Source organism: Aphis gossypii, chromosome 1 (genome assembly GCF_020184175.1).
Source record: "Aphis gossypii isolate Hap1 chromosome 1, ASM2018417v2, whole genome shotgun sequence".
NCBI classification, from domain to species: Eukaryota; Metazoa; Arthropoda; class Insecta; order Hemiptera; family Aphididae; genus Aphis; species Aphis gossypii.
Genome location: NC_065530.1, coordinates 73,477,920 through 73,504,317, shown reverse-complemented (window position 1 = coordinate 73,504,317; position 26,398 = coordinate 73,477,920). Strand labels below are relative to the sequence as shown.

The window sequence follows — 26,398 nt, the reverse complement described above, 5'->3', positions numbered from 1 at the left end:
TTTTAAGGTATATTATAATTTTAAGATATTATCTATTTATACTTTGAAGCTATTTTTACTCTTATAGTATTTACTAATATAGTTTACATAATACTAATAATAACATATATGTAATATTTTTTAAAAAAAATTATAAAACATCCCATAATACTACATGTATAATAAAATACTTTTTTATTTTTACTTTTTATACTTAAACATTATCTTAATACTAACTGATCTTTTATTTAAACTGCATTTAAGTTTCAAGAGGTATAATTTTTATAAATTTGTACCTACGTGACTCTTATATACTATTTATCTATGTATGTTGTGTCTTGTGTATGAGTGTGTGTATGTTCAAGAAAGAGTGAGATAGTGAATTATGTTTGCAGAAAAAGTTGAAGGGGGTGATAGATTTGGTCAATGATACGTGACACGACTTCATGTATATTGACAAAAGAAGCATTTGAAAATCGTATTAAAAAAAAAAAAAAAATAACGAAAATAACGATACTGACTGTGGAGTTGAGAGGACGATGAAGAGGAAGAATGGAATAAAATAGAATAGGTGTCGTTGAAACAGTGAAATAGTGAAACTCTGACAAAACTTTAATAAAGCCCAATATGAAAGTTTTGAGTAATTTTTCAAATGGCAGAAGGACACGAGGTGCCTTGGCTAGAAAGCAAGACTTTACGATGAGGTCTCGCAATATTGAAACGCCTTGGCTAATAGGAAAAGTTATGGCTACGTTATTGGGAGATGTCCTTTAATAGCTCCAAAGTTTCTTTTTTTCTTCATTTATTTTCATGCGAGTGTGTGTTTTTACCTGTTCTACCTCACCCACATTATATGTACACTTGATACCACCTCAAAAAAAAAAAAGATAATAATAATAATAAATAAAAAATATAAATATAAATAAACTTTTCACTTTGAATAAAACACGATATCTTCATTTCACCTCTTGTATTTAGTTTATTATGACATGACACGATACCTACTCAAAACTTAAAAAAAAAAATTGTTTTAAAACTAAACACACTGTTTTGACTAGTATATAATATAATACTAAGGTATATAACTAAGTAGCATAAAATTAATATTTTCCTAATATTAAAAAAAAAAAATCTTCATTGATATATAATTACTTTTGTTTTATAATAATATAAAATAGATACATAAAAAATGTATGACTGAAAAATTTAGTTTTCAGAATAAATTAATTTTAAATTGGAGTTTAATAAATAGTTCAGTGACGTAAAGGTTAGGTAGTTTTATTAAAAATATAACAACATTAATACATTTTAAATGATAACTGAAAGTGGTAGGTATAATATAATATTATACCTATATAATATAATAATATATATACCTACTATTCTGAGCAATATAGTTGATCAAAAATATTACTACTGCTATTGACGTTTTTTACAATAAATTAGGAATCGATTTAACAGGAAACTCTAGTGTAATAGATTAATATAATTTATAGTATTATGTTGAAATGTTAAACACGATGAAATATTGGGAAAATTCTAAAATGAGAAATAATGAAACAATTCTATGCATTATCATCTATACAATGTTATAATTTTTTTATTTTTTTATTTTTTTTTTTTTATGTAGTTATAAGAAACGTTATTAATTAGGTATGCAAAACGTATTAGTACTAACTGCTAACATTTTACTTTTTAAATATTTTGAATATATATATATATTTTTTTTAACTGATTTATTCAAAATAAATTAATCACTTTACAATTTTGAAAATTATTTTTTTTTCATTAATTATAAATAATGTCTTATAATAATCTTACTTTAATGTCTAATATGAAGCATTACATGTTTTCATTATTTTTAGTATTGTAACTCGTTTATTTATTTGTACAAAATATGCAGTTTAAAAAACATAATTTGGGTTCAGAAATTATTTGTACAGTATTTTTGAAATATTATATAATATGTAATAAACATGGCATGATTAGTATCTAGGAAAATATATATATATATATAATTATAAATATTAATTTTTAGCCAAGTTTTACATTTTAAGCAATGGAGTGATGAAAATAGTATTAAATAGATTGCATGACGAAATATATTCTAATTGGTTATCCTTGTTTTTAATACTCTATAAATAAATTAAATAAACATTAATAATGAATTACTTTAAATTTAAAACATTTTTTTTATGTAGTTGTATACTTGCGTATATGATAATCTATATTAGACAAATCCTAATAATATAATGTCAAATATAATAAAAAGAGAATAATATTAATTTTTTGAACTAATTGAACAAAAGATATTTATTATTATTTATTATTTTCTTTATACAACAAATGGACTAACATAAAAAAAAAAAAAAAAAACGTGTCAACGAAGTCTTTCCTTATACTGTTAATATTTTATACTGCATGTAACAAAGATGGCTAATTTATTTTCATTTCTATTTGAACGGCAGCTCAAATAAGTATCGAAGTGGTCTTGAATAAAGTATTGTATTTTGGCAAGGAATGAGCGCTGTCGGCGTGACACTTGGACATTTCCAGCAGCATAAAATATAATCCCCACGATAATAATAATATGCGTATTTACATAGAATTACAACAGAAACAATTGACTTGAGAATATAATCATTTTATTCTTATTATTATTATTTTTTATATATTTTTATTATATTAAATAAAATAGGTATTGATATTGTCAATATAAGTATTAATGAATACAAAAGTTATTTCATAATTAGCCAATTACATTTAGTAATTTTGTCATGCTCTGGGTATAGATCCAGCTGCTGCTGGTTTGAAAATCTTTTTCAAAGTAAGTTTGTAAGAAAACTGTTTAGGTGGGTACATTTATGGTTTTCTGGTCACAAAGTTCGATGCAATGCTCCAATGGTGGTCTTCGTCATCACATCGGATTATTTCTAAATGGCAGTACTACGTCCTGATCGACACCGTGCACTGTAGGGTTGGTATATTAAATTCGGGTCCAAAAACCATTCTCCGGCCGAGAATAGCATTTCCAATTAAGTAAGTAAGACATTTTAACTCAATCGGATAAACTACATTATCATGGCCCGTGTGTATAGATACGTCGCTGTTTGGTGTCTTTTTTTGCACGCAACGCGCACTAATGAGATCGAAAACGTTCGACACGATAATAGGTATGATAAGATTTACCATATTCTTTAGTTTTATGTTTCGAATTTATATAATAATAGGTATTTAATATTTAACAATTTAAACACTTTAAATGGAAAATACGCACGTTATTTTTTTAATAAAAAAATAATGCGATATTGCAGGTAATAATATTATTGTTATGTTGTATGTAATGAGCTTCACCATTCATAGGTTTTCGAAAATGAATAACCAATGACGTTAATATCACTTGAAATCAAACGGCTTGCTTGCATCGACAAATTTGTAGAAAAAGTAATCGTTTATTTAGACGGTTTTGTATAGAATAAAGTTGTCTACACTACATACCAATAGTAAAATGTGTTTAAATAAAATTAACTTGTTCGGTACCGACTCTAGCGGCGACAATATTTATTTTTGTCGTGGGTCTTCGCCGATAAGGCAAAGAATGTTCGAGAAGAAAACCCCGCTCCCCGCCGCCGTACCATGCAAAACCGGCTGTCGTCGCAGACAACAAAGGCCTACCGCCTCGGAGGCGATAGTATCGTACTAGACAGTTCGCGAGCCTGATCTATGTTAAGTCTCTCGCCGTACAAGTAAATCGCGCCGGCCATTATATGATTGGTGTCGTTGTTGTTGCGATTTATGAATTTTGTGCTAGTTACGCGCCGCGTTGACGTTTAATGGTAAATAAAACTCGTTATTAAGTTCGAGTTCGGTTGTTTGCGGCATCTATTTAAATCCGTGATTGCAACGAAACATTTCGCTGTTTTGTTGTATAATATTAATCGTTCGGGTTTCTTAAAGTGCACGCGGGTGCACGTTAAGAACAACGAACGGGTCAGTGGTCATCGTGCGCGGGCACGAGTCGATCATTTACCTACAAGCACGTCGGAGATTCGGGCAGCCATTAGCGTGTAGGTCGCGGGACCTCAGCGAGGCGAACAGACGTCGGTGCGGTATCCATTTACATATACATACATACGCATTTGGTCATATGGACACAATATCATGGAGTATGGACACTAGACAGTCGAGCGGTCGGCGGTAACCAGATAACGGTAACGCAGTATCATAATTGATACGCGATTAACTTCTTATATTATCACATTATCACTTATTAATATTGTATTGTTTTGATTGATATTATATCAACATTTTGTATCATGGCCTCTGAGGCAGTTATTATGTTATTGTAAGTTTAGTTTTTACGGCATTCATATTATTTATTAATTATTATTCTCGGTTGACGAGTGGTTAGTTGCCTTTATATTATATAGTAGGTGGGCGCCTACATCTCTATATTTCATATGTGATCATTAGTATTATTATTATTATTACTTGTAAATATTATCCCTGTTTGTAATGTTGTGTGATATATCTTTATAATACAGTCCACTAAAATTATTATTACCACTTCAAATTTGTTGATTATTATTAGTGTTAGATTCCTATTAGTTTACACATTAATATACTAAAATTAAATTACGACACAACATTTGGTCCGTTCGGGCTCGGATAGGAGTAGCAATGTTTATATGTTTAAATACGAATTATTGTATTTGCTTGCTTATTGTAATCACGTAGTACGTTAGGTAGGTATTGTTCGTTAGATTATTGTTATTAGATATTTTGTTCCTAATCATCCTATTTTGTAAATATGGGTCGTCCGAAACGTCAATCGGTAGCTGTGGCTTCGGAGCCAAACATGCTGTTACGTTCACGTGCTTCTCGCGATATGATTGTACGAAAAATTCGTAATTTACATACGTTAGCTCAGGAGGCGCAAACTGAGGTTGACAAGCAACCGTTGTTTTTGTCGTGCTACGTATCACTCGACAAGTACGTGGATCAAGTTGAGGTACACCAACAAGAAGTGTTGAATTTTATGTTGGATTCCGGATTACATGACGACTTCAAGGACACAGATTTGTTAATTACGGACGAGGTTGAGGAATTAATTGGACGTATTCGAATGATTTTTGAAACAATTCGACCGACGACAAGTGTAACAAATCGGATGCCGCGTCCGGAGTGTGGGGCTTCTGCGGGTACCGCTATAACATTGCCCAAAATTGAGTTGCCAAAATTTGATGGGGACGTAGTCCAATGGTGCTCATTTCGTGATATGTTTTGTTCACTTGTGCATGACAATCAGTCAATTTCGGACATTGAGCGATTTCATTTTTTAAAATCATGTTTATCAGGTCCTGCGTTAGCCGTTATCAAGTCCATTCCGTTAACGGCCAATAATTACAATATCGCGTGGAATGCTCTTCAAAAATCGTTTGAAAATAATCGATTATTAGCGACGGCGCATATCGATCGATTGTTCGCGTTCTCGCCTCTCAAGAAGGAGTCTACGGCGGCACTCGCTACGTTTGTCAATACGTTTCGCGAGAACGTCGCCGCTATCAAGGCGTTAGGTATCGATGATATTTCTGGTTTTCTATTATTTTATATTGGCGCGCGGGTGCTTGACGTTGAAACCAGAAGACTATACGAAGCTAGTATACCACAGACGGAAATGCCGTCATTGGATAGCCTTTTGGATTTTGTTTCTCGACGGTGCAAGATATTAGAAAACATCGGAACTACTGCGGATAAAGTAGAACAAAATGTCAAGGTTGCGGCTAAAAAGAGCAAGGGTGGTACACCCGGGAAATATTCATTAACTACGACTTCGAGTGGCGTAAAATGCATTTTTTGTGAACAGGATCACCCACTTTATCGTTGTGGAGCATTTAAACAAAAATCGGTCGCTGCAAGAAGGAAGTTTGTCAGCGGTAATGGTGTGTGCTTCATATGCCTAAAGTCAGGACACGCAGCGAAAGCATGTACGTCAACATTTAAGTGCCGGAGTTGTGGTGGCAAACACAGCACATTGTTACATATAGACTACGCGAAGCCAGCGTCGGTAGTATCGTACGGAGACGCCGAATGTTCGACAGAGGGAGCGGAGTCGACGGAAAAAAGAACAACTGCAACGGAAAATCAGGTCAAGTTTTCGGGAACTGTGCGTACTGAAGCCACTGTTATTTTAGGTACAGCTATTGTGCGCGTTCGGGACAACGTGGGAAAATTACAAACGGTACGCGTCCTTTTAGACAGTGGTTCCCAAATTTCGGCGATCACTTCACAATGTGCTACTCGTCTTGGTTTGAGGCATATTAAGAGCAGAATAGAGGTGACAGGTCTCTCTCAACAACGAGTAACTAAAGTGAAAGGTGTCACACAATGCCAATTTATTCCGCTTCACGCGGAGGGTCCGCAATTTGGTGCTACTAGCGTCGTCATTCTGACGCATATCACTATGCAGTTACCTAGTGATAGAATACCTTCGGCGGTGCGTGAGCGGTATCACCACCTGTTGCTGGCCGATCCGGAGTTCGATGTACCGGGACCAATCGATATGTTGTTAGGAAGCGACTTGTATCCACATTTGTTACAATCAAAGGCCGATATCATTCACAGTACGGGTCTGCCGTCAGCCATGAACACTCATCTTGGATGGATTGTGGTAGGAGCATTAAATGAAATTTCAGCGTCGCCCATGGTGTCATTATCAGCAGTATCGACGCCAGAAATCGGAAGATTAATACAAAAATTTTGGTCTGTGGAGGAACCAGATGTGCCGGACATTTTGTCAACGGAAGACGAACGATGTGAGGCATGGTTCCGTAAATCGACAATTAGAGACGCATCCGGACGGTTTGTAGTGTCCTTACCGTTTCAGTCGTCGGTGCGCGCTCTAACAGAGATGTCAACGAGTCAGACGGCGGTAGTTCAAGGCGGGAGCCCGGAAGATTTAGGTGCATCGCGCGCACTAGCATTAAATCGTCTTTACAATCTCGAGCGACGCTTGGCAAAAGATTCGGAACTGTATACAGCATATCGGAAATTTATGGATGACTATTTAAATTTAGGTCATATGAAATTGGCATCGGTGCCAGGAAAATATTTTATACCACACCATGCTGTGGTCAAGCACGAAGAAAAGGGACTTAAGATTCGAGTTGTCTTCGACGCATCGGCGAAGTCGACATCGGGAAAATCATTAAACGATTGTCTATGTACGGGGCCGAAATTACAGACTGAGATCAGCGATGTTCTACTTCGTAGCCGATTCTACAAATACGTGTTCGTAGCTGATATCGCGAAAATGTATCGGCAGATCAGAGTACGTGATGAGGATTGTGTCTATCAACACATCCTGTGGCGTAGGTCACCGGAGGATGAGGTGCAGGAGTATCAATTGCGAACCGTCACTTATGGCGTGAACTCAGCGCCATATCTTGCACTGCGATGCCTGCGTCAATTGGACTTTGAAGATGGTGCGAAATTTCCCCAGGCGAAGGGCCTGTTAATCAATAATACATATGTTGATGACATAATCGCTGGCGCCGATACCGTAGATGGCCTATTGGCCGTACAGAAAGACCTAATTAATTTATTACAGCGAGGTCAACTTGAATTAAAAAAGTGGGCAAGTAACTGCGATGCCGTGCTGAGGTGTATTCCGGTCGAGGATCAGGCTGTAGAACCAACGTTCACACCAACGGAAGATGCGAACTTGAAGGTGCTTGGAGTCCATTGGGATCCTACCTCCGATACCTTTGGATATCATGGAGCCACCAGCGAGAGATCGACTACCAAGAGGGTTGTGTTATCTACGATCGCACGACTGTACGATCCAATTGGTGTCTTAGGTCCGGTTTTGCTGTGGGCTAAAGGATTCATGCAAGAGCTATGGCTCGAGAAGATTGGATGGGATTCGCCGGTACCTACTTCGTTGGTGAACAAGTGGCTGCAGTTCCTGGACGAGTTACCATCGTTGTCACACGTATCTTTACCGCGTCATATTGATGTCCGCCATGCAAAAGAAGTGCAGATGGTGGGCTTCGCCGATGCATCACAATGTGGATATGCAGCCATAGTATTTTTACGGATAGCTGACAATTTGGGTCACTTCCATGTTTATTTTATCACGTGCAAAACCAAGATAGCACCGTTGAAATCATCACAAACGGATACTTCGTTGACAATTCCTAGGCTCGAATTATGCGCGGCTCTACTTCTGGCCAAACTTTTGTCACACCATTTTGAAGTTTTAAATAACATAATACCCATTAACAAGGTCAAGGCGTGGACAGACTCCACAGTCGTTTTAGCGTGGCTTACGCGGGAACAGAAGCAATTTAAGATTTTCGTGACCAACCGTGTGGCCAAGATACGAGCACTGGTGCCCAATTGTGAATGGGCTCACGTGAGGACGAACGAAAATCCGGCTGACCCGGCTTCCAGAGGTATGCTTCCGAGAGAACTGCTGTCATGTTCCAAGCACTTATCAGGACCAGATTTTCTACGTCAGGATGAAGTTCAATGGCCGGCGTTGCCGTCTGTGGAAGTTACGGCATCATTAAATTTACCGGAAGTAAAAAATTCGGTTCAATGTGCATTGCATACCCTCGAGGAGGAGGTTCCTTGGATAGAACGCTTTTCCTCTATATCTCGGATGCAGCGTGTTGTTGGATACTGTCTTCGATTTATTAATCGAGCGCGAGGGCGTTCTATGTTGTCAGGACCTATTTCATTTGCAGAACAATATCAGGCTTTGTATCGAGTAATCAAATATACCCAAAAAATGTATTATTCTGACTTATACAAGCAAATCAAAGGTCATCGAATAATTGTACCCGTAGCCTTAGCTCAGTTGGCTCCTTTTGTGGACCATGCCGGGTTGATTCGAGTCGGAGGACGCCTAAAGAATTCTGCACTTGACGACGGCGCGAAACACCCTATATTGTTACCACAACGGTGCCATTTCACGGAGTTGATTGTTCGGCATTATCATCAGCTATTGTTACACGGTGGAGCGAGACTGGTACTGTCAATGATTAGTCGACGATATTGGATTATGTCAGGTCGGGCTGCTGTACGTCGAGCAGTACATTCATGTGTTCCATGTTCAAAATATCGAGCCACTACTCCTATACCTTTCATGGCGGACTTACCTGTTTTCAGAGTCACCGCAATTCGGCCATTTTATAATGTAGGTATGGACTACGGAGGTCCATTCGTTGTGAAGGAGAGTCGCCGGCGTGGGGCCCGGACCCACAAGGCGTATTTGGCTTTGTTCATTTGTATGGCAGTAAAAGCCGTACACTTAGAAATTGTGACTGATTTGTCTACTGAATCTTTTATTGCGGCATTGGACCGTTTCACTTCACGCCGTGGAATCCCAGCCAATATTTACACGGATTGCGGGACGAACTATGTTGGTGCAGCGAAGCAGATTAAGGCCTTGCTTCAAACGGATGATGCACGTCAGGCCGTCTCTTCTCGGGTTCAATGTGAATGGCACTTTAACCCTCCGGCCGCGCCCCATTTTGGTGGGATATGGGAGGCCGCAATCAAGAGCACCAAGACACATCTTAAGAAGGTCGTGGGAGCCCAAGTCTATACGTTCGAGGAGATGTCTACACTAGTGATAAGAATCGAAGGTGTTTTAAATTCCCGGCCATTACAACCTCTTTCGAGTGACCCGAATGATTTTGTCGCGCTCACTCCGGGACATTTTTTAATTGGGCAACCGCTCTTGGCCCTGCCTGAAGAAAATGTCATTAATATTCCGATCAACCGTTTAAGACGATGGCAACTAATTCGTCAGGCACTACAATCCTTTTGGCGTCGTTGGAGTCGTGAATATTTGCAGACATTACAGGGACGCAAAAAGTGGTTCAAACAAACCGACAACATGACTGTAGGGGACTTAGTAGCAGTCCATTCAACTAATAACCCACCGATGTCATGGAAACTTGGACGTATTGTGGAAGTTCATCCTGGTCCTGACAATGTCGTTCGCGTTGTGACTATTCGAACAGCCGACGGTCTTCTCAAGCGACCAGTTGTCAAGATCACCAAGTTGCCCATGTAAGAAGAAGCCGGTGCGTACGGACGTCCCATATCCTCTCCCATGGTAGTTATATTATATATATATATTTTTTTTTTGTGTGTATTATTATTTTTTGTTTGTATACTTTGTATTGTAAATAGTGAGTATTCAATTTGCGTTAGCGGTAACCATGATATTGATGACCTGCAATACAAGAGAATTTGAAAGTTCGTCGCTTTCAAAGGCGGGAGAATGTTCGGTACCGACTCTAGCGGCGACAATATTTATTTTTGTCGTGGGTCTTCGCCGATAAGGCAAAGAATGTTCGAGAAGAAAACCCCGCTCCCCGCCGCCGTACCATGCAAAACCGGCTGTCGTCGCAGACAACAAAGGCCTACCGCCTCGGAGGCGATAGTATCGTACTAGACAGTTCGCGAGCCTGATCTATGTTAAGTCTCTCGCCGTACAAGTAAATCGCGCCGGCCATTATATGATTGGTGTCGTTGTTGTTGCGATTTATGAATTTTGTGCTAGTTACGCGCCGCGTTGACGTTTAATGGTAAATAAAACTCGTTATTAAGTTCGAGTTCGGTTGTTTGCGGCATCTATTTAAATCCGTGATTGCAACGAAACATTTCGCTGTTTTGTTGTATAATATTAATCGTTCGGGTTTCTTAAAGTGCACGCGGGTGCACGTTAAGAACAACGAACGGGTCAGTGGTCATCGTGCGCGGGCACGAGTCGATCATTTACCTACAAGCACGTCGGAGATTCGGGCAGCCATTAGCGTGTAGGTCGCGGGACCTCAGCGAGGCGAACAGACGTCGGTGCGGTATCCATTTACATATACATACATACGCATTTGGTCATATGGACACAATATCATGGAGTATGGACACTAGACAGTCGAGCGGTCGGCGGTAACCAGATAACGGTAACGCAGTATCATAATTGATACGCGATTAACTTCTTATATTATCACATTATCACTTATTAATATTGTATTGTTTTGATTGATATTATATCAACATTTTGTATCATGGCCTCTGAGGCAGTTATTATGTTATTGTAAGTTTAGTTTTTACGGCATTCATATTATTTATTAATTATTATTCTCGGTTGACGAGTGGTTAGTTGCCTTTATATTATATAGTAGGTGGGCGCCTACATCTCTATATTTCATATGTGATCATTAGTATTATTATTATTATTACTTGTAAATATTATCCCTGTTTGTAATGTTGTGTGATATATCTTTATAATACAGTCCACTAAAATTATTATTACCACTTCAAATTTGTTGATTATTATTAGTGTTAGATTCCTATTAGTTTACACATTAATATACTAAAATTAAATTACGACACAACAACTATTAATTCAGAGTTTTTTTTTTTTTTAAACGCATACTAACACTTGTCAAAGTTGATAAATCGGAAATGACAGAAAAATGTGTATTTACATATGAGCTACAATCAATGATATAGTGGTAGTAGAATTGGGTACGCAAACAAACGAAAAATACGAGGCCGAATATTTTTTGTTCCGCATAAGAGGAAAAAATCAAGAATCGAAGAAGTGTCGGTAGGTAAAAATAACAACTATACTCGTATACATGTTATATATATATATATGTATTTATCCTGACTTGACGTCGCGGATCCAAAGACCGAAATCTATAACCGACATCTCGCGTTTTCCAAAGTCACACTTGTCAGTATTATAATCTTCCCCGAAAAAGTATGAGAAAACGTATGCAACGGTAGCACTATATAATATTACCATCGGCAGAACTCCAAAACTTCTCAGAAGCAAAGTTGTGCGACGTTATTCAAATAATAATATCGGAAAGACGCGTGTCATACCACACGAAGATTTCCATCGCTATACGGTTACAGCATGTCCGTCTTTATAATAATATATTGTGTAAATACATAATGTTAGTGTTTCGGTGGCCGTTTCACGGACAATCCCCACTAGATTCGCGAACATTATTGTAAGTCGACGGCCGTTGTCGGCAATACGTTTTCGCGCTGTTATTAATCATTTATGTTCCGTGATTGATGAGTCAAAAAAACTCGCTTGCGGAGAACACCTGTTCCCGGCGCGCACGTCCAAACGTGTATCCATACTTTTGGTGAACTTTTCAATCGGATTAAAAGTGAACCGAGTGTATATTTTCACGGTGTTCGCTGTAGAAAAACGAAATATCGTGCAATTTAACCGAAGACTAGGACCAAATGCTTAAATATCATACACTATAAATGCATAAATATGATTACGTTTTCAGTTTGACATAATAATATCATGTAAGCACGAGTATTAAAATATCACGTATAAAATAAATTAAATTTTAAAATCTCGTTTTGCGGCGCATTTTCGTAATATTTTTTTTTTTTCGTTCGCTTGGTAATTTAATTCACAAGTAGGATTTTTCGGACGAGATTGGTAAGTTTTAGCAAACAGATTTATGAATAAATTGTTTTATAATTTTTTTAATTATTTACTTTCATTTTGATATTATATTAACGTAATTATAATAATGTATTTCAACTACACCATATTATAATATGTTTTTTTTAATCAATTATTTGACTCTAATTTAAGTACCTATTGATAATAATGTCTAAGAAAAAATTTAAATTACTACAATTATTATTATAGTTACGCTTAGAATGCCAAGTATTAAAAAAAAAGAAATATTTTAATGCTATAACTGTTGTTGAAATTTGTCGATGAATGATTAAAATCCTATACCGACAAATTCCCACGTCGTCACCAATCTTTTTAAAATTTATATTCCAAATAAATTACATAAAAAAATAATAGTAATAATAAAATATCATCATTACTAAAGTTATGTAGTAGTATGTATTGTTTTTATTTTCATTAAAATTATATCAGAATCGTATTATCATTTAACTATATTATACAAAATAATAAAATACATAAAACAATATTATTCAATAACAAAATTATATTGTATATTAATATTATTTGCCTAAACACAGCAAAACAAAAATTACTTTTTATTTATTTAGCATACCTATTCTATTTTAGTAGTATATTTCATTAAAAGTATACATGACTAATTATTATTTAGTAAATAATATATTAAAAAAATATATTACAATTGAAAAAATATAATATTTTACTCATTTTTAATAACTAAATAACAAATATTAAACTGTTGGCTTTAAATATTGACGTATACAATCAAATGTGAATAATTTGGTATCAAAATACTCAACGTGCTAGACGATCTAAAATTAATTAAATTTGTTATCCATTTTTTAATTTAAAATAAAATAATTATGGGAATATTATATATTTTATTTAAATAAAATATATTTTATATGTGAAACTATTTTGTGTACTATTAATAATTGAAATGGAATTTACAAATCATCACACAGTATAACATGACTAATAGTAGTTTATCCTTTAAGCCATTGAACTGTCGGATCAAGTCACTGATTTACTCCCAACTGATATTCAATAACAGCTTTTATATTTTTGATTCAGTAGATTATATACTTTTAGGGATTTGGATAAGTACATTAATAAAATCATATTAATAATTACAATCCATTATGTCTGTTTTAAGCTTATATAAATATTATGTTTTTTTCTTATATATTTTTTAAAAATTATTATTATAAAATAATTTTGCTGATTGTCTATGGGCAGGTTACAAAGAGCACTTAAGTAGATATAATTTAATTATTGACTATGATAATTCTATAATTATTATAAAATGATTAGGTCGTATTTCAATAATAAATTATGTGGTATAAATTATATACATTATACTCGTACATATAATAAAATAAATACTATATGATGACGTTTATTTAAGTAGGTTGCAAAAAACAAAATGTGAAGATAATTTTTCAAAAAGAAAAAATGATGGCATAACACGCGTACCTAGTTATTGTAATATTATGTGATGTACAAATATACATAGCAGATTGGTTAGAAAAAATACAAATGAGTTACATAGGTATCCTTCACATGTCCTTTGCACGAAATATAAACGAGCTTGAGATGGGAATGGTGTGAAAGACTAAAAATACCTTTTAACGATATCTTTTATAATTTCAATTTCAAAACCTAATTATATGTATGTATACATCCATACAATTTTAAGTATTTTTTTAAAAAAATCACTAAAATAATAGTCCCTTCATAATTATTATATAATAATATCATTACATAGAGAAAAAATGGTTTTTAATACATTGTTTTTTTTTTTTTTTTTTTGATAATGAAATATATAATTAAACATGTTTTCCCGTTTTAAAAAATTACTTATGTATGACACAAAGCAACAATTTGTTTAAATTTTATGAATTTTTTAAAAAAAAAACGGAAACTTTTTATTTGTTCATTATGATATAGATTGATATAATTAATACACTGAAAATTAAAGAAAATTTAAATTTATATTGCTTCTTATAATATTGGTAATAACTAATCACTAATAAATTACCTGCTATCTACATTAAATATATAAAAATGATCAAAGACGCACTATTCACTATATAAGAGTCATGAGCAAAAATCTGTTGACTTGCCATCTGCAAAGAAGCAAAAATACCATTTTCAAAAAGTCTGCAAATGAAGTATAAAATTATTAATATCTTCATTGTTATGTATACTTATAGCATTTATTTAATCCATAAAAACCATAAAATGTTCAAAATTTTGGAAGAAAATAAATTAGTTAATATTCTATGAAGTCAATAATGACTAATAAAAGATCACATTTTTTTTTTTTAACCTAAATTTTTTCATTAATATTAAGCAGCATTATAGTCGATTTTATTTTTTTTAATAATAATTAATTGTTCTTTCCACCATAAATAAATCAATTTCTTCAAATTGAAATTAAGTTTATTATAAAATATAATGCGATTGATATATTATTTAAAGATGTCTATAATTTTTCTAAACTATAACTCAAAACCTTTTCGTGTCTTTTCAAATTAAGTTCATTTTAATCGTTATTACATATATATGAATGAAATTTATTTTGGTTTAGGTTTTTGAATTTAAAATCATTGTATAACATACGCCTATCGATAATATTATTTAATTATTGATGTTTGTATTCTACATACATAAATATTGTTATTGTATTTTTTTTTCTCAACAAAACTTGTAATAAATAGTTTATTTTAATAAAAATGAATATGTATATCTATTATTATGGTATTTTTAAAATCTATTCGAAATAAAGAATGATTATTTAGTATCATAAATTAGAATTTATTATTTATTAAATTAGAAATACGAAATTGATACATTTGAATTATATGTGTGTGGTGATAATAAGTTTATTTGAATATAAATGTCTCATAACTAAATTGTATTCTAATGCTGTTATTTTAAAAACTTCATCCGATTTAAATCACTTTATACAAAGACGAATTGATTCAGTTAACATAATAAATTATTAATACTTGGTAGATAATATCTGTAAGTAATTTTGTCGACGATTTGGTTATAAACTATTATAGATCACATTTTGGAACCGAATTTTATTTTTGAATTTAATTGAGTGGTATTTATAAAGCTAATTTCATAAAACAACTTGTAATTAATTCCTGATATGTATCTCGATTGATTTTTATTTGAAAAATATAAACTGATAAAGCCTTTGTAATATGTTTAATGTATATGTCATATAGTATGTACAATATAAAGTGTATTGAATGTGTTTGGAAGCGGTCATTAGACTGATTTGAATTGATAAACGATAATAATATGATATAAATAATGAGGTTATTAAATATTATTTTACATTATAAAATATCAATGTACAGCAGTGTTATCTGTTATTGCTTCATGTAGGTATTAAAATATGCATACGGTAATTAAGAGTTTTCAAACTTATTGAACACCTGGTATATACAATCTAAATAATAATTAAATGAACAACGGTTGCTTTTATTTTAAATAAATAAATATTTAAAAAAAAACTGCGAAAACTTTCGTTAACATTTTCATTTGATTGTACTGATATATTCAAATAAATATAGTAATACTTCTCTGTAAGTTTCTATCTTAAGTTTATCTAAAAGCCACTATAATCTTAATTTGTCTTCATGCAATCTTTTTCGTTAATTTAAGCTTCTTAAAATGTAATTTTAAAACAGTATTTTATTTTATTTGTAATTAATTATAATTGTTTAATTTAATAATTAATGCAGCTTTTTAATGTATTTAATTTTAAATATTCCTCGAAATATTCTTACTTAAATTATATGCATTTTTAATTAATACAAAACACTGTCCTCATGTCAAACTACTAACTGATTACTGATATAATAAAAACATTAATATTATCTTTCTATTCACAAAATTATTGGAGATTTTAATAGTATTATAAAAACGTGTTCGCTGTATAAATGAAACAATATAAAATGTAATATTATGTTTTATTGATGAAAATGTAAATTGTTTTAATTGCTCTGTGATGACTTATCTTTGTTTAAGGTATGATAATTACACAGATTTCAATATCGTTAATTAAATTATAATTTTTTTCTAGTGAAATATAAGACATATTAAAAAAAAAAATAAATAAATAATTATGATAATAGTTCAATATTTGCTAAAAAATAAAAATTATTGCATATATTTTACTAATAAATAAAAATTAGTAATAATACTAATAACTATTAATGTAATTATTGAAGTTAGGTAGTGTTTAGTTGGTTTAAGATATTATTATATAAATAATAAATATTAATTAGCTGTCTTTCTTAAAAAACTTTTCAAGACTTTAAATCTTTGGCAATGACAAGTTATAGAAAAGTATCTTAAAAACATATTACAAGGTGTTTGATTTTTGATTCATATTTTCATTATAATAGTAGCAAAATAATAGAAAATAATAATTGCATATACTTATAGTATTTTGTATATTTTTCATTTATAATTAATCCGAATACCATTTTTAAAATATCAAATTCATCAATTTTAATTGTATTATAAGGCACTCATTCAAAATTATAATTCCCAAGCATGCTCAATAACTATGACAATCAATAATCATTTTTATGTACTCCATCTGAAGTTTTCATTTCCAAATAAAGATTTTTGAAGTATGTTTTTCCATTTAATGTTTGTTACACTTTTTGGATTATTTTTTTTGTTTTTTATCTATAATGTGTTAGTATATTATAATAATATACACTCAAGTCGTATAATTTCGTTTAACTAGATACGGTAATATTAAAAATATGCTTTTGTAAAAAAAAATGTTATGAGTAATCACCTTGGGAGACAGATCACACAAGAGCAAACTTTTTAAATAAAAATAAAAAGTTTATTATACTCATGGTAGATATATAAAAATATATATATAGGTATATATATAGATTCAGAAACAATGCAATCACCTCATTGTCGTCGATATCAGGGATTTATATTACTCTTACGATATGATATATTATAATTCCCACGTGTCGAAATATATCTGCACATCAAGATGATGAGACGTTAAATGGAAAAAAAAAATAAAAATAGTAAATAGTCAAGTAAAAGAAAAATATGTTTGCACGTTAAAACTAACGTGTCAGAAATAAACTCGTTATTACGGAATAGAGAACAAAATTGTTATTATCTTAAACAGTTATACGTGAATGTGTAAAGGATATATTATTATTATTTTCACGTAAGGAAGACTGTAAATAAATATATCGACTTTGAAGTGAAGTTTAAACAGCTATCTTACGAATCCTTTGTTTCGTGTAACATACATTAACCCAACAGTAGTCGAATATAATATATGGCTTATAATCAATTATTCAAGCAAAGTCTTGGAAAAATGACGTTGATGTATTAAAACAAAATTATATTAGTTAAAAAATAATATTAATTATATCAGACATTTGGTGTACCTACTATATTATTTTTGAATGTAAGTCAGTGTTTTATCGTATCATTGGTTATAGTTGATAATAACATAATGCAGAATACGAGTACGTGTTATTCAGGTAGCATATACATACATCATCATAAAAAAGCTAACTTATCAAATAGCTATTCTTATGCAACTACTGTTTTGTGTCATATTAAAATATACGGTTTTTTTTAACAAAGTCTTTATGAATTTGAAAGCACATTAAATCCAACGTGTTTATAATATAGTATAGTACACCACATTTAAAATGTTGTTGATTTTCTTAAGAAAATTGTTTATGATTATATAAGTATCCTATATTTTACCATAATAGAGACATTAATTCTCCTGAAAAATGTCCACATTTAACCGTTCAGCAGTATTAATATAATATACTAGGAATTTTATTTTCATGAATCACTATTTAAATGTCTAAAAATATGAAAAAATTCCAGAAGACATCAAACTTAAAATGTCGTGGCATTAATATCAATTGAATTACATCACTGTAAAAATAAATCAACATATTTTAATATAAAATATACCAGTATTTTTAATAAATAAATATTGTTACCTACCATACCTATAAAAGCGTATTAATAATATTACTACGATAGGTAGTTGATTTGATGACGATTAATGCATTTTAACATACTAAGCTAATATAATATTCCATCTGTATAGGTAATAAAATATGTTATATAATATATTATAGTTAATTTTACTCCAGTATCCTTATAATAGTTGTGTATTGATATTTTTCAAATGAAATAACTACAGAAAAAATCAAGTGACAGGTTTAGTACTTTAGGTTTAGTTAAACCCAAAAAACTGTATGAAAAATGAGATAGGAGGGCTGGTGTGTCTCTGGATAGAAAATTTCAAATATATTTTTTTACCATTTTTTAGTACTCTATTTGTTCGAACTATTGTATACGGTTGCCATTTTCTAAGTGTAACGACTGTATAAAAACGTTAATCAAGATGTCCCTCGTGCGTGAGACACATTCACATCTAACTCGATTAATATTCCGGGCCAACTCGAGAGCGTCACAAGAATAGCATAATATTGTATCACAAATGGAGATTTTTCTTCATTGCGAGTAAATTGTAATTGATAGCAATGGTTGTCGGAGTCTATTCCACTATAGTATCCGTATAAATATACATAATATTGTTAGAAGTATAGCGAATTTACTTAAAACAAAATTGGTCTAAATTTATTGAAAGATCGGTAAAAAAAAGTTAAGTACCTACCCATAACTTAGTGTAAATAATACACCTTATACTAATCACTTTGTATAAAAAGTAAATAGTGTTACAAATAATAATAAGTAGTTATGTATGTGGTAATAATAATTAACAATTAACCATAAAGAAATTTCGGAATACACTTAAATTATGATATGGATATGGTTATCCATTTGATGGTATACCATTATATCTGATAATAATACAGCGAATATCATCAACAATTGATAACATAATTCATTAACTATATAATATAAATTATAATTAATTAATTTAACTTTATTTTTAAGTGATAAAATATAATTATCTAGTATAATGCTACCTTATAAAATAACTTACTCACATCTCTATTATTGTAGTAGATATTATGAGTGGTGGCGGGAAACGCCTTTTTACAGAAAATTTCGTCGATCCAAGTATAAGACTAGTAATAATAATATAATTTATACGATACACACATAATATATTTTATATTTTTTTAAGAACAAAATGTGCGGAAAATAGGAAATTGATCATCTGCCGGAAAGTAATAATAATATCATGTTTTTAGCGGCTAGTCGCGGTTGCGTAATGGTTTTTTAATGTCTGTGCATTAGACCGACGGCACGGCTGCTAGACAGAGCGGGGAAAATGTGTGTGGTGCACGAGGACCAGTGTGCTGCAGCTGGGCAAGAATAATGATATTGTATATTATTATTATTGTTTTATTATTAATAATAATAATAATATTATCATTATGCATTTAATTTTTTGTCTTACCAGTATGATATTTTGATCTTCTGCCTTGACGAAAAGTGGTGTTATCCAATTGCAAAAAAGAAAAAAAGAAAAATGATCCAGTAAAAATATAAAAAAAAATTTCCCGATAACTGTGAATATTAACTAAAATATTATTATATGCACTCGAAGTCGGCGGAGTAAGGTACAAGTCTTGAGTTATGCGGTTTCGGACTACCGCGAAACTTTACGCGTTCGTAATGTCGTCGACGAGTTTGTTAAAGTGTCGCGCGGACACTAAATACACGCTCGACTTCTGTCCTACGTGTCAGCGAGAATACTGCGTTCCGTTCGGGCGCCACGCACGACGGCCGGCTAATACCACCTCAACCACCCCTAAATCAACCCTCCACCATTCGTCATTCCACCACAGCAATTGGCCTGTGGGGAAAGGGTAGCGCAAGCGCGTCGATGGTCCACGCGAAATTCATCGACACCAGTTGACACGCTAGTGGGCTACCACGCGTTTTTGACAGCACCCCGTCTCGATACTATAATTATTATTCGTAATTATTAGGACTGTGAATGTCATGTTCTAAAAAAATGGTTTTTTACCCTAAAATGAACAAAAAAAAATATTATAGAACTATATACAATTTTAAGTATTCTACTCGGACCTTTTAATCGGGAAAAAAAAATATTCCTATTTTATTTTTCGTTGTCACTTTTTATCTCGGTTTTTGCATAATACTTCTTATGGATCGGTTTGAAATATTATGATTAATAATATACGATTAGATAACAACCTATATGATACTTTAAAACGTTTTAAAAAATGATTTTACGATTGGAAATTTTTAATATTATGTGCAAAATAATAACTTCTTGTTCTGATTAAAAAGTATATGAAACGTAGGTTTATAAAACAAGCATCGCGTAGCCAATTTTTTAAAAAAAGTAGATATCGTATACAAATTTCAGCCTTGGTTATTATTATACTAAATATATTATTAATATTTCGACAGCAGACTTATTGATTCGATTATAATGAAACCTTAAAAAACAAAATTTCAAGACGGCGTAGCGAAGTGCATTACAAATATAATATATTTTAAAACATTTTTACACTTTATACATTTCATTGTATTTTTGAAATAGTAAACCAATATTACATTTTTTTCAAATGCGTACTACTAACACTCGTCTAGTATTATGTTTTTATATTATTATGAGACCTTCATAAATATTTCTAAGTGTTTGGAAAACCTGTAGAGTTTTAGATACCTAAGGACATACGACGCGTCGTGCTGAAGAGTACTCCTTTACATGTTTTCAGGCTTATCGCAATTAACAAATGGAATGATCAATTTAAAATAATTAAATTTCATAAAAGTATACTATTTTGTGTTCACTTGGATACGTAGATAACATAATTTTAAAATAGATGTTTAAGACTACGTATTTTAAATATATTTGGAAAACAGTCACCTAATCTATTATGTAAATAATTAATCAAATAGTTTTAGATTTTTACTTAAAACTGTGCGGTAGTTATTCAATATAACTGTTGGAAGTTTAATTCATTTACTCTAATTTAAGTATCAGGTATACTAATTTATATTTAGGTACACGTTATACATCAATATTATTATACAATTAAACTTGAAGAACAAGTTATGTATAATAAATAAGGGTTCACGATTTAAATAATACTTAAACTATCAATGATAATGTATCTATTTAAAATTATTCCAATGCTAGAAAACTATTCACATATAAAAATACTTTACAAGATTAGCGTGGTACGCCGTGTCCGATCTGAAAACCACAGAGATCGCGTTGATTATCTATCCCTTGTTGCTGTTGCATATCGTAGTTATATGCAATGTAGTGGTATTTTATATTAAGACAAAATGAAACCTGATCAACGATGTTCATAACCTAACCTAACGGTAGGTTACCAGAATTACTGGCGAGTACAATGTTATTTGAATAGCATTCAGATATCGAATTCCTACATTCAATAATAGGTATACTTTATGTATGTTGACTAAGTACAGTATTTGGAACTTGTTTACCACGTGTTCATTTACGCGTATATCATACTATTATTACTGAAAACCACCCTATGTCACAGTATAATTTGTTTACCAACGTATAAATACCCCTACTCCCTATACTCAGCCTACCCAAAATAACAATACGAAAAAATTCGTTCCGTGAATAATAAACATTTTAAGGACTCGTCTGAGCTAAAATAATTGAACAGTTTTTATTTTTATTTTTTAAGAGACTTTAATTTGTATATTTTTTATGGAGAGTAATTAAAAAAAAAAAGATTTAGATTGCATTATAAAATATTTCTCCCCTTCCATATTTAAAAAAAAGATATTGGTACCATATATTGTATTGTAAAATATGTATATTTTTTTTCGGGATGTGGAAGAAAGGCATAATTTAATACACACTCTATAATTTTTTATTTCGAGTATATTATTTAAAACACATACAGCTTTTTAGAGTATACTTAAATTATTCAATAAACTCATTATAATAAAATATATGACTAATGCGTTAAATCGGTTTATTCAATGGAATATTCAAAATTATTTGTATAATATTATCATAATATATAAATAAATTTATCAAAATTAAAATCTATTGATGAATGAATATAATACTACATTGAATACAAATTGGAAACTTTAAGAAATATTTAGGGTTAGCCAGTTAAATATTTTATTATAATCGGAATTTTCTTGTAATGCTGCAAAAGTCTAGAAAAATTTAGAATTAATTATCAAACTAATTTATTATTGACTTAACAAATTTTTTCTATGAGATTGTATTCGATCGCTAAAAATTGAAAAGAATAACATTTAAATTCGAAAAATGTCATATATTAATAGGGCCAGGACCATTTACTAATTAAAAAAAAATAATTTTTGCGAATCAAGGAGAAACGATAGAGACTCGGCACCAGTCATTACTACACGATTAATGCTTATTTGATTTTTAATTACAATAATCACTCAATGTTTAATTTTGGAACTGTTTGTTGATAAATAGTTATAGATTATAATTGCCAAGATTTGTTTGCATCTTTTTTATCATTGGTGAAAGTTTTCATTAATTTGAATGTGTATTTTTGTTTTTATTATATAATTTATTAATTGTTAAAACTGTTTTAACATTAAGCATTTTATAGGTGGCTATGTGAATTTGAATTACTAAGTGTTGGATTTGGCTGGGAACAAAGTAATGTGTTCTATATTTTTCACTTTTATTGAAAAAGTATACTAAAATAATTTTTATTTCAGTTTACTGATTTAAAAGAATTAGAGTGTCTTTCTAGTTATACTATTTAAGTGCTGAACTTGGAAAGAAATCCTCTGTGTGATACAGTAGACAATGTGCGTTACAAATGGTATGTATACTTTAGAATTTTTTAGTTTTAACACCACTTTACATTTTGTATTCATATTGTACGTGTTTTAGGAACTTACAACAATTTTTTCCTATGCTGATTAAGTTGGTAAGTATTAACTTCCTATTTAATCTTATTTCATTTGTACGCTAAATATTGGGGAGAAACCACAAGATCAATTTTTTTATTGTATTAGCTTAAGAGGATGCCAAACCCGCATGACTTGTTGTCTTGTCTTACATACATACAATGATACAACCTGATACGTATTTAGGAATTTTGTAACCCAGGTTATCTACGTGCCATTACTTTATTTTTTATCACCGAATTGACCTAGGTACTGTATTGTATCAAAATGCTCTCCAAAATTTACCGCCAGGGTCCAAGCCCCCCTGCCACCCCTAAAGACGTCACTGGATACAATATACCAAATTTTCGTTCTGGAGAATCAAGTTTATGCTGCAAGCTTTAATAGTAGAGTAAATTTATCTATTATTAAACTTGAAGGTAATAATATTATTTATGGCATCTCATACAATTTTATTGATACTTAATTTTTAAGTGAATTATAGTTATGTAAAATATTCAAACATTAAAATACTCTTAAATCACTTCAAAATTAAAAAATCAAAAACGCCTATGGCATGACCAAGATAATATTCTTACCTTTATGTTTTATAATAGGTAAACTTATTCTATTATTAAAGCTAACAGCATAAAATTGATTCCACTGAACTAAAATTGGTTGTGTTACATGTATGTAAAACGGAGACAATATATGCGGGTGTGGCGTCCTACATATTTAGTTTGGTAAACGTAATAATTAAAGTTCTTTATGTTATTATTGAATGAAATATTTACCCATAAAAATAATTAATTCTATTGAATAGCATTACAAATTTATTTTAAATATCTTCATGTAGAACATAATATAATACAAAGTAACTAATACTTTATATTTGTGTTGAAAAAAATATTAAGTTTTTTGATTTCCTAACCAGCAAAAGTGAATGGTAGTATTTCACAAGATAAAAAAATATTTTATGATAACAAATTTTAATTTTCTTTATATTTATATTAAGTTGCATTGATATTTAGCATGTAGGACAGGACAATACTATTTAATTGTTTTCAGGACAATTCAGAACTGCCATCTCAGTACAATTCAATTGAAACCAAATTTAAAATACCAATTACTTTTGGATAATTGTTACCCAATACCAGAAGGCCATAATCCTAAACTCCCAAATCCTGTGATGAGTTCAGTTTAATCTTTTCTCATTCAATACTATGAACGTTACGATAATTAAGTGTCGAGACAAATGGTTTCAGAAGCTTACAATGAAAATGCCTCGTTTACATTATTCAGCATTATCATACATAACTATTTAAAAAGTTGGTATATTATTCATTAATAATATTTAATAAACCAAATTTTATTACATTTTTAAATGATTTTAATTGTGTTTAATTTTAGTGTCAACGATAGTTTATCACAGAACCTACCTGAAAGTAGAAATTTTTTAAAAGCTGACAGCCACAAACATGAAAAACGTCAAGTTGTGGTGCTAAGAGGTATAAGGCTGGATAAACACTGAACGACTGGTAAATGCTAGACTTTAGCAGTTATGCATACACCCCATTATTAATGCATATCTTAATGACAATCAGGTTTATTACAAACAAATTAAGAAGTATTAATACATTTAATCACTTTTATACCCGGCTGTGTTGACGAATGCGTGTGTCGTTAACAGGATATGTGTCTGCTATTAAACATCAATACATTCTTTATATTATTATAGATTGACAATGAGAATGTAAAACCAATGACTATAGTATAATATGTCCACTTAAAGACATTAAATTACATGGCGGATGTACATTGTATCTAACCCTAATGTGTCTGCTATCAATATATTATTTATAATACCTTAAAATCGTCAATGACTATTAAATTAGATTTTATACTCGTTGGCATATAACATGAGAAAATACAATTCCCTAAAGTAAAACAGTTTTGATTATAATGTTCAATTGAGTTAGATTCGAAGTGGGTTAAGACGTCTTAAATTAAAACTCCACGTATTAATCGGGGGGTATCCGGTTCAATTATTATTATTATACTATTATCTAGTACAATACAATACTTTTATTATATTATATATTTTTAATTATTTCTTATAAGAATGACTTCAAAGTCATAATTAAAATGTATAACAAAAACAATTAAGCAACAAGCTATCGATATAACCAATCAAGTGACCTATAAAATGTATACCAATCTAACTCCATCAAAAAATGTCTGTATTTTATTCGTTATTGTAGTCAACTAAAAATAAAAATGGCGTATTTCTCTCACCAAATATTAATCGAATAGACGATGTGTAAAGAATAACGCGGATAGATTTAGTAGTGACTTCTGATAACAAGATTAGTGCCAGTGACCGGATGACGAGTATCATTTCTCGAATTTCATATTTTTGCGGCCCGTCCAATATCTCATATTGTACGGGTGTCACTGAAACCGAGTATACATAGTCGTTACGTATCTTGACAAAATTGATAGGTTGAAGATGAAAATAATATAAAAATATAGCAAAATATGGTGTAGATAGGTACTTCCACGGGTTTCAGTAGAGAGTTAATTTATTAAGACGTCAAAGTGAATATAAGTGGATCCAATATTATTATGATTTTTATAGTACGCAACTCTTTATGTAAATAAACGCTATTCAGATTTTTCAGAGACTAAAAATTATGTATTCGGTTGTGATTGACGGTGAAAACATTAAAAATTGAACTTACAAGGTTTTTTCATTCCCTAAAAATCATTAAGTTTTGTTTTTTATTAACGATAACTAGATATTAGTAACAAAATAAAAGTTTTTAATTAAGTATTTAAAATTATTTTTACTATTATTATTGTTTTTTTTTTAAACGTACTCATTTTGTATGCATAGAAACACTTTAAAATTACCAATATGCACTGTAAATACTTTTTGTAGTTAACTTTATTAAAATATGAAACAAATCTAAATTATGGTTATATGGTTCAAATATTATT

General features: G+C 31.0%; 2 protein-coding genes and 2 long non-coding RNA genes across 5 annotated transcripts in view; 3 read left to right on the top strand and 1 right to left on the bottom strand.

Annotated features, from left to right (window-relative positions):
• Nucleotides 1-20,257, bottom strand: part of LOC114119635 (acid sphingomyelinase-like phosphodiesterase 3a) — a 209,323-nt gene extending 189,066 nt beyond the window's left edge. For both annotated transcript variants that reach the window (XM_050198775.1, XM_050198776.1), the window contains exon 1: nucleotides 19,947-20,257. The gene's annotated coding sequence lies outside the window, so the exon portion shown is untranslated. The remainder of the gene's footprint in view (nucleotides 1-19,946) is intronic.
• Nucleotides 2,923-3,379, top strand: LOC126549481 (uncharacterized). The gene is made up of 3 exons (XR_007603593.1): nucleotides 2,923-3,018; nucleotides 3,078-3,152; nucleotides 3,294-3,379. It is a non-coding gene; the product is annotated as an uncharacterized LOC126549481 (long non-coding RNA).
• LOC126554824 (uncharacterized) lies at nucleotides 4,790-10,066 on the top strand. Its single transcript, XM_050209866.1, has one exon. It carries the CDS (start codon nucleotides 4,790-4,792, stop codon nucleotides 10,064-10,066), a length of 5,277 nt encoding a protein of 1,758 aa, XP_050065823.1.
• Nucleotides 12,349-26,139, top strand: LOC114119636 (uncharacterized). Its single transcript, XR_003592056.2, has 6 exons — nucleotides 12,349-12,472; nucleotides 23,113-23,162; nucleotides 23,225-23,331; nucleotides 23,403-23,439; nucleotides 24,467-24,726; nucleotides 24,809-26,139. It is a non-coding gene; the product is annotated as an uncharacterized LOC114119636 (long non-coding RNA).
• Nucleotides 26,140-26,398: the final 259 nt, after the last annotated feature.

What these genes read in the sequence shown, in the direction of transcription:
- LOC126554824 (XM_050209866.1), top strand. Translation starts at nt 4,790, where the DNA reads ATGGGTCGTCCGAAACGTCAATCGGTAGCTGTGGCTTCGGAGCCAAAC.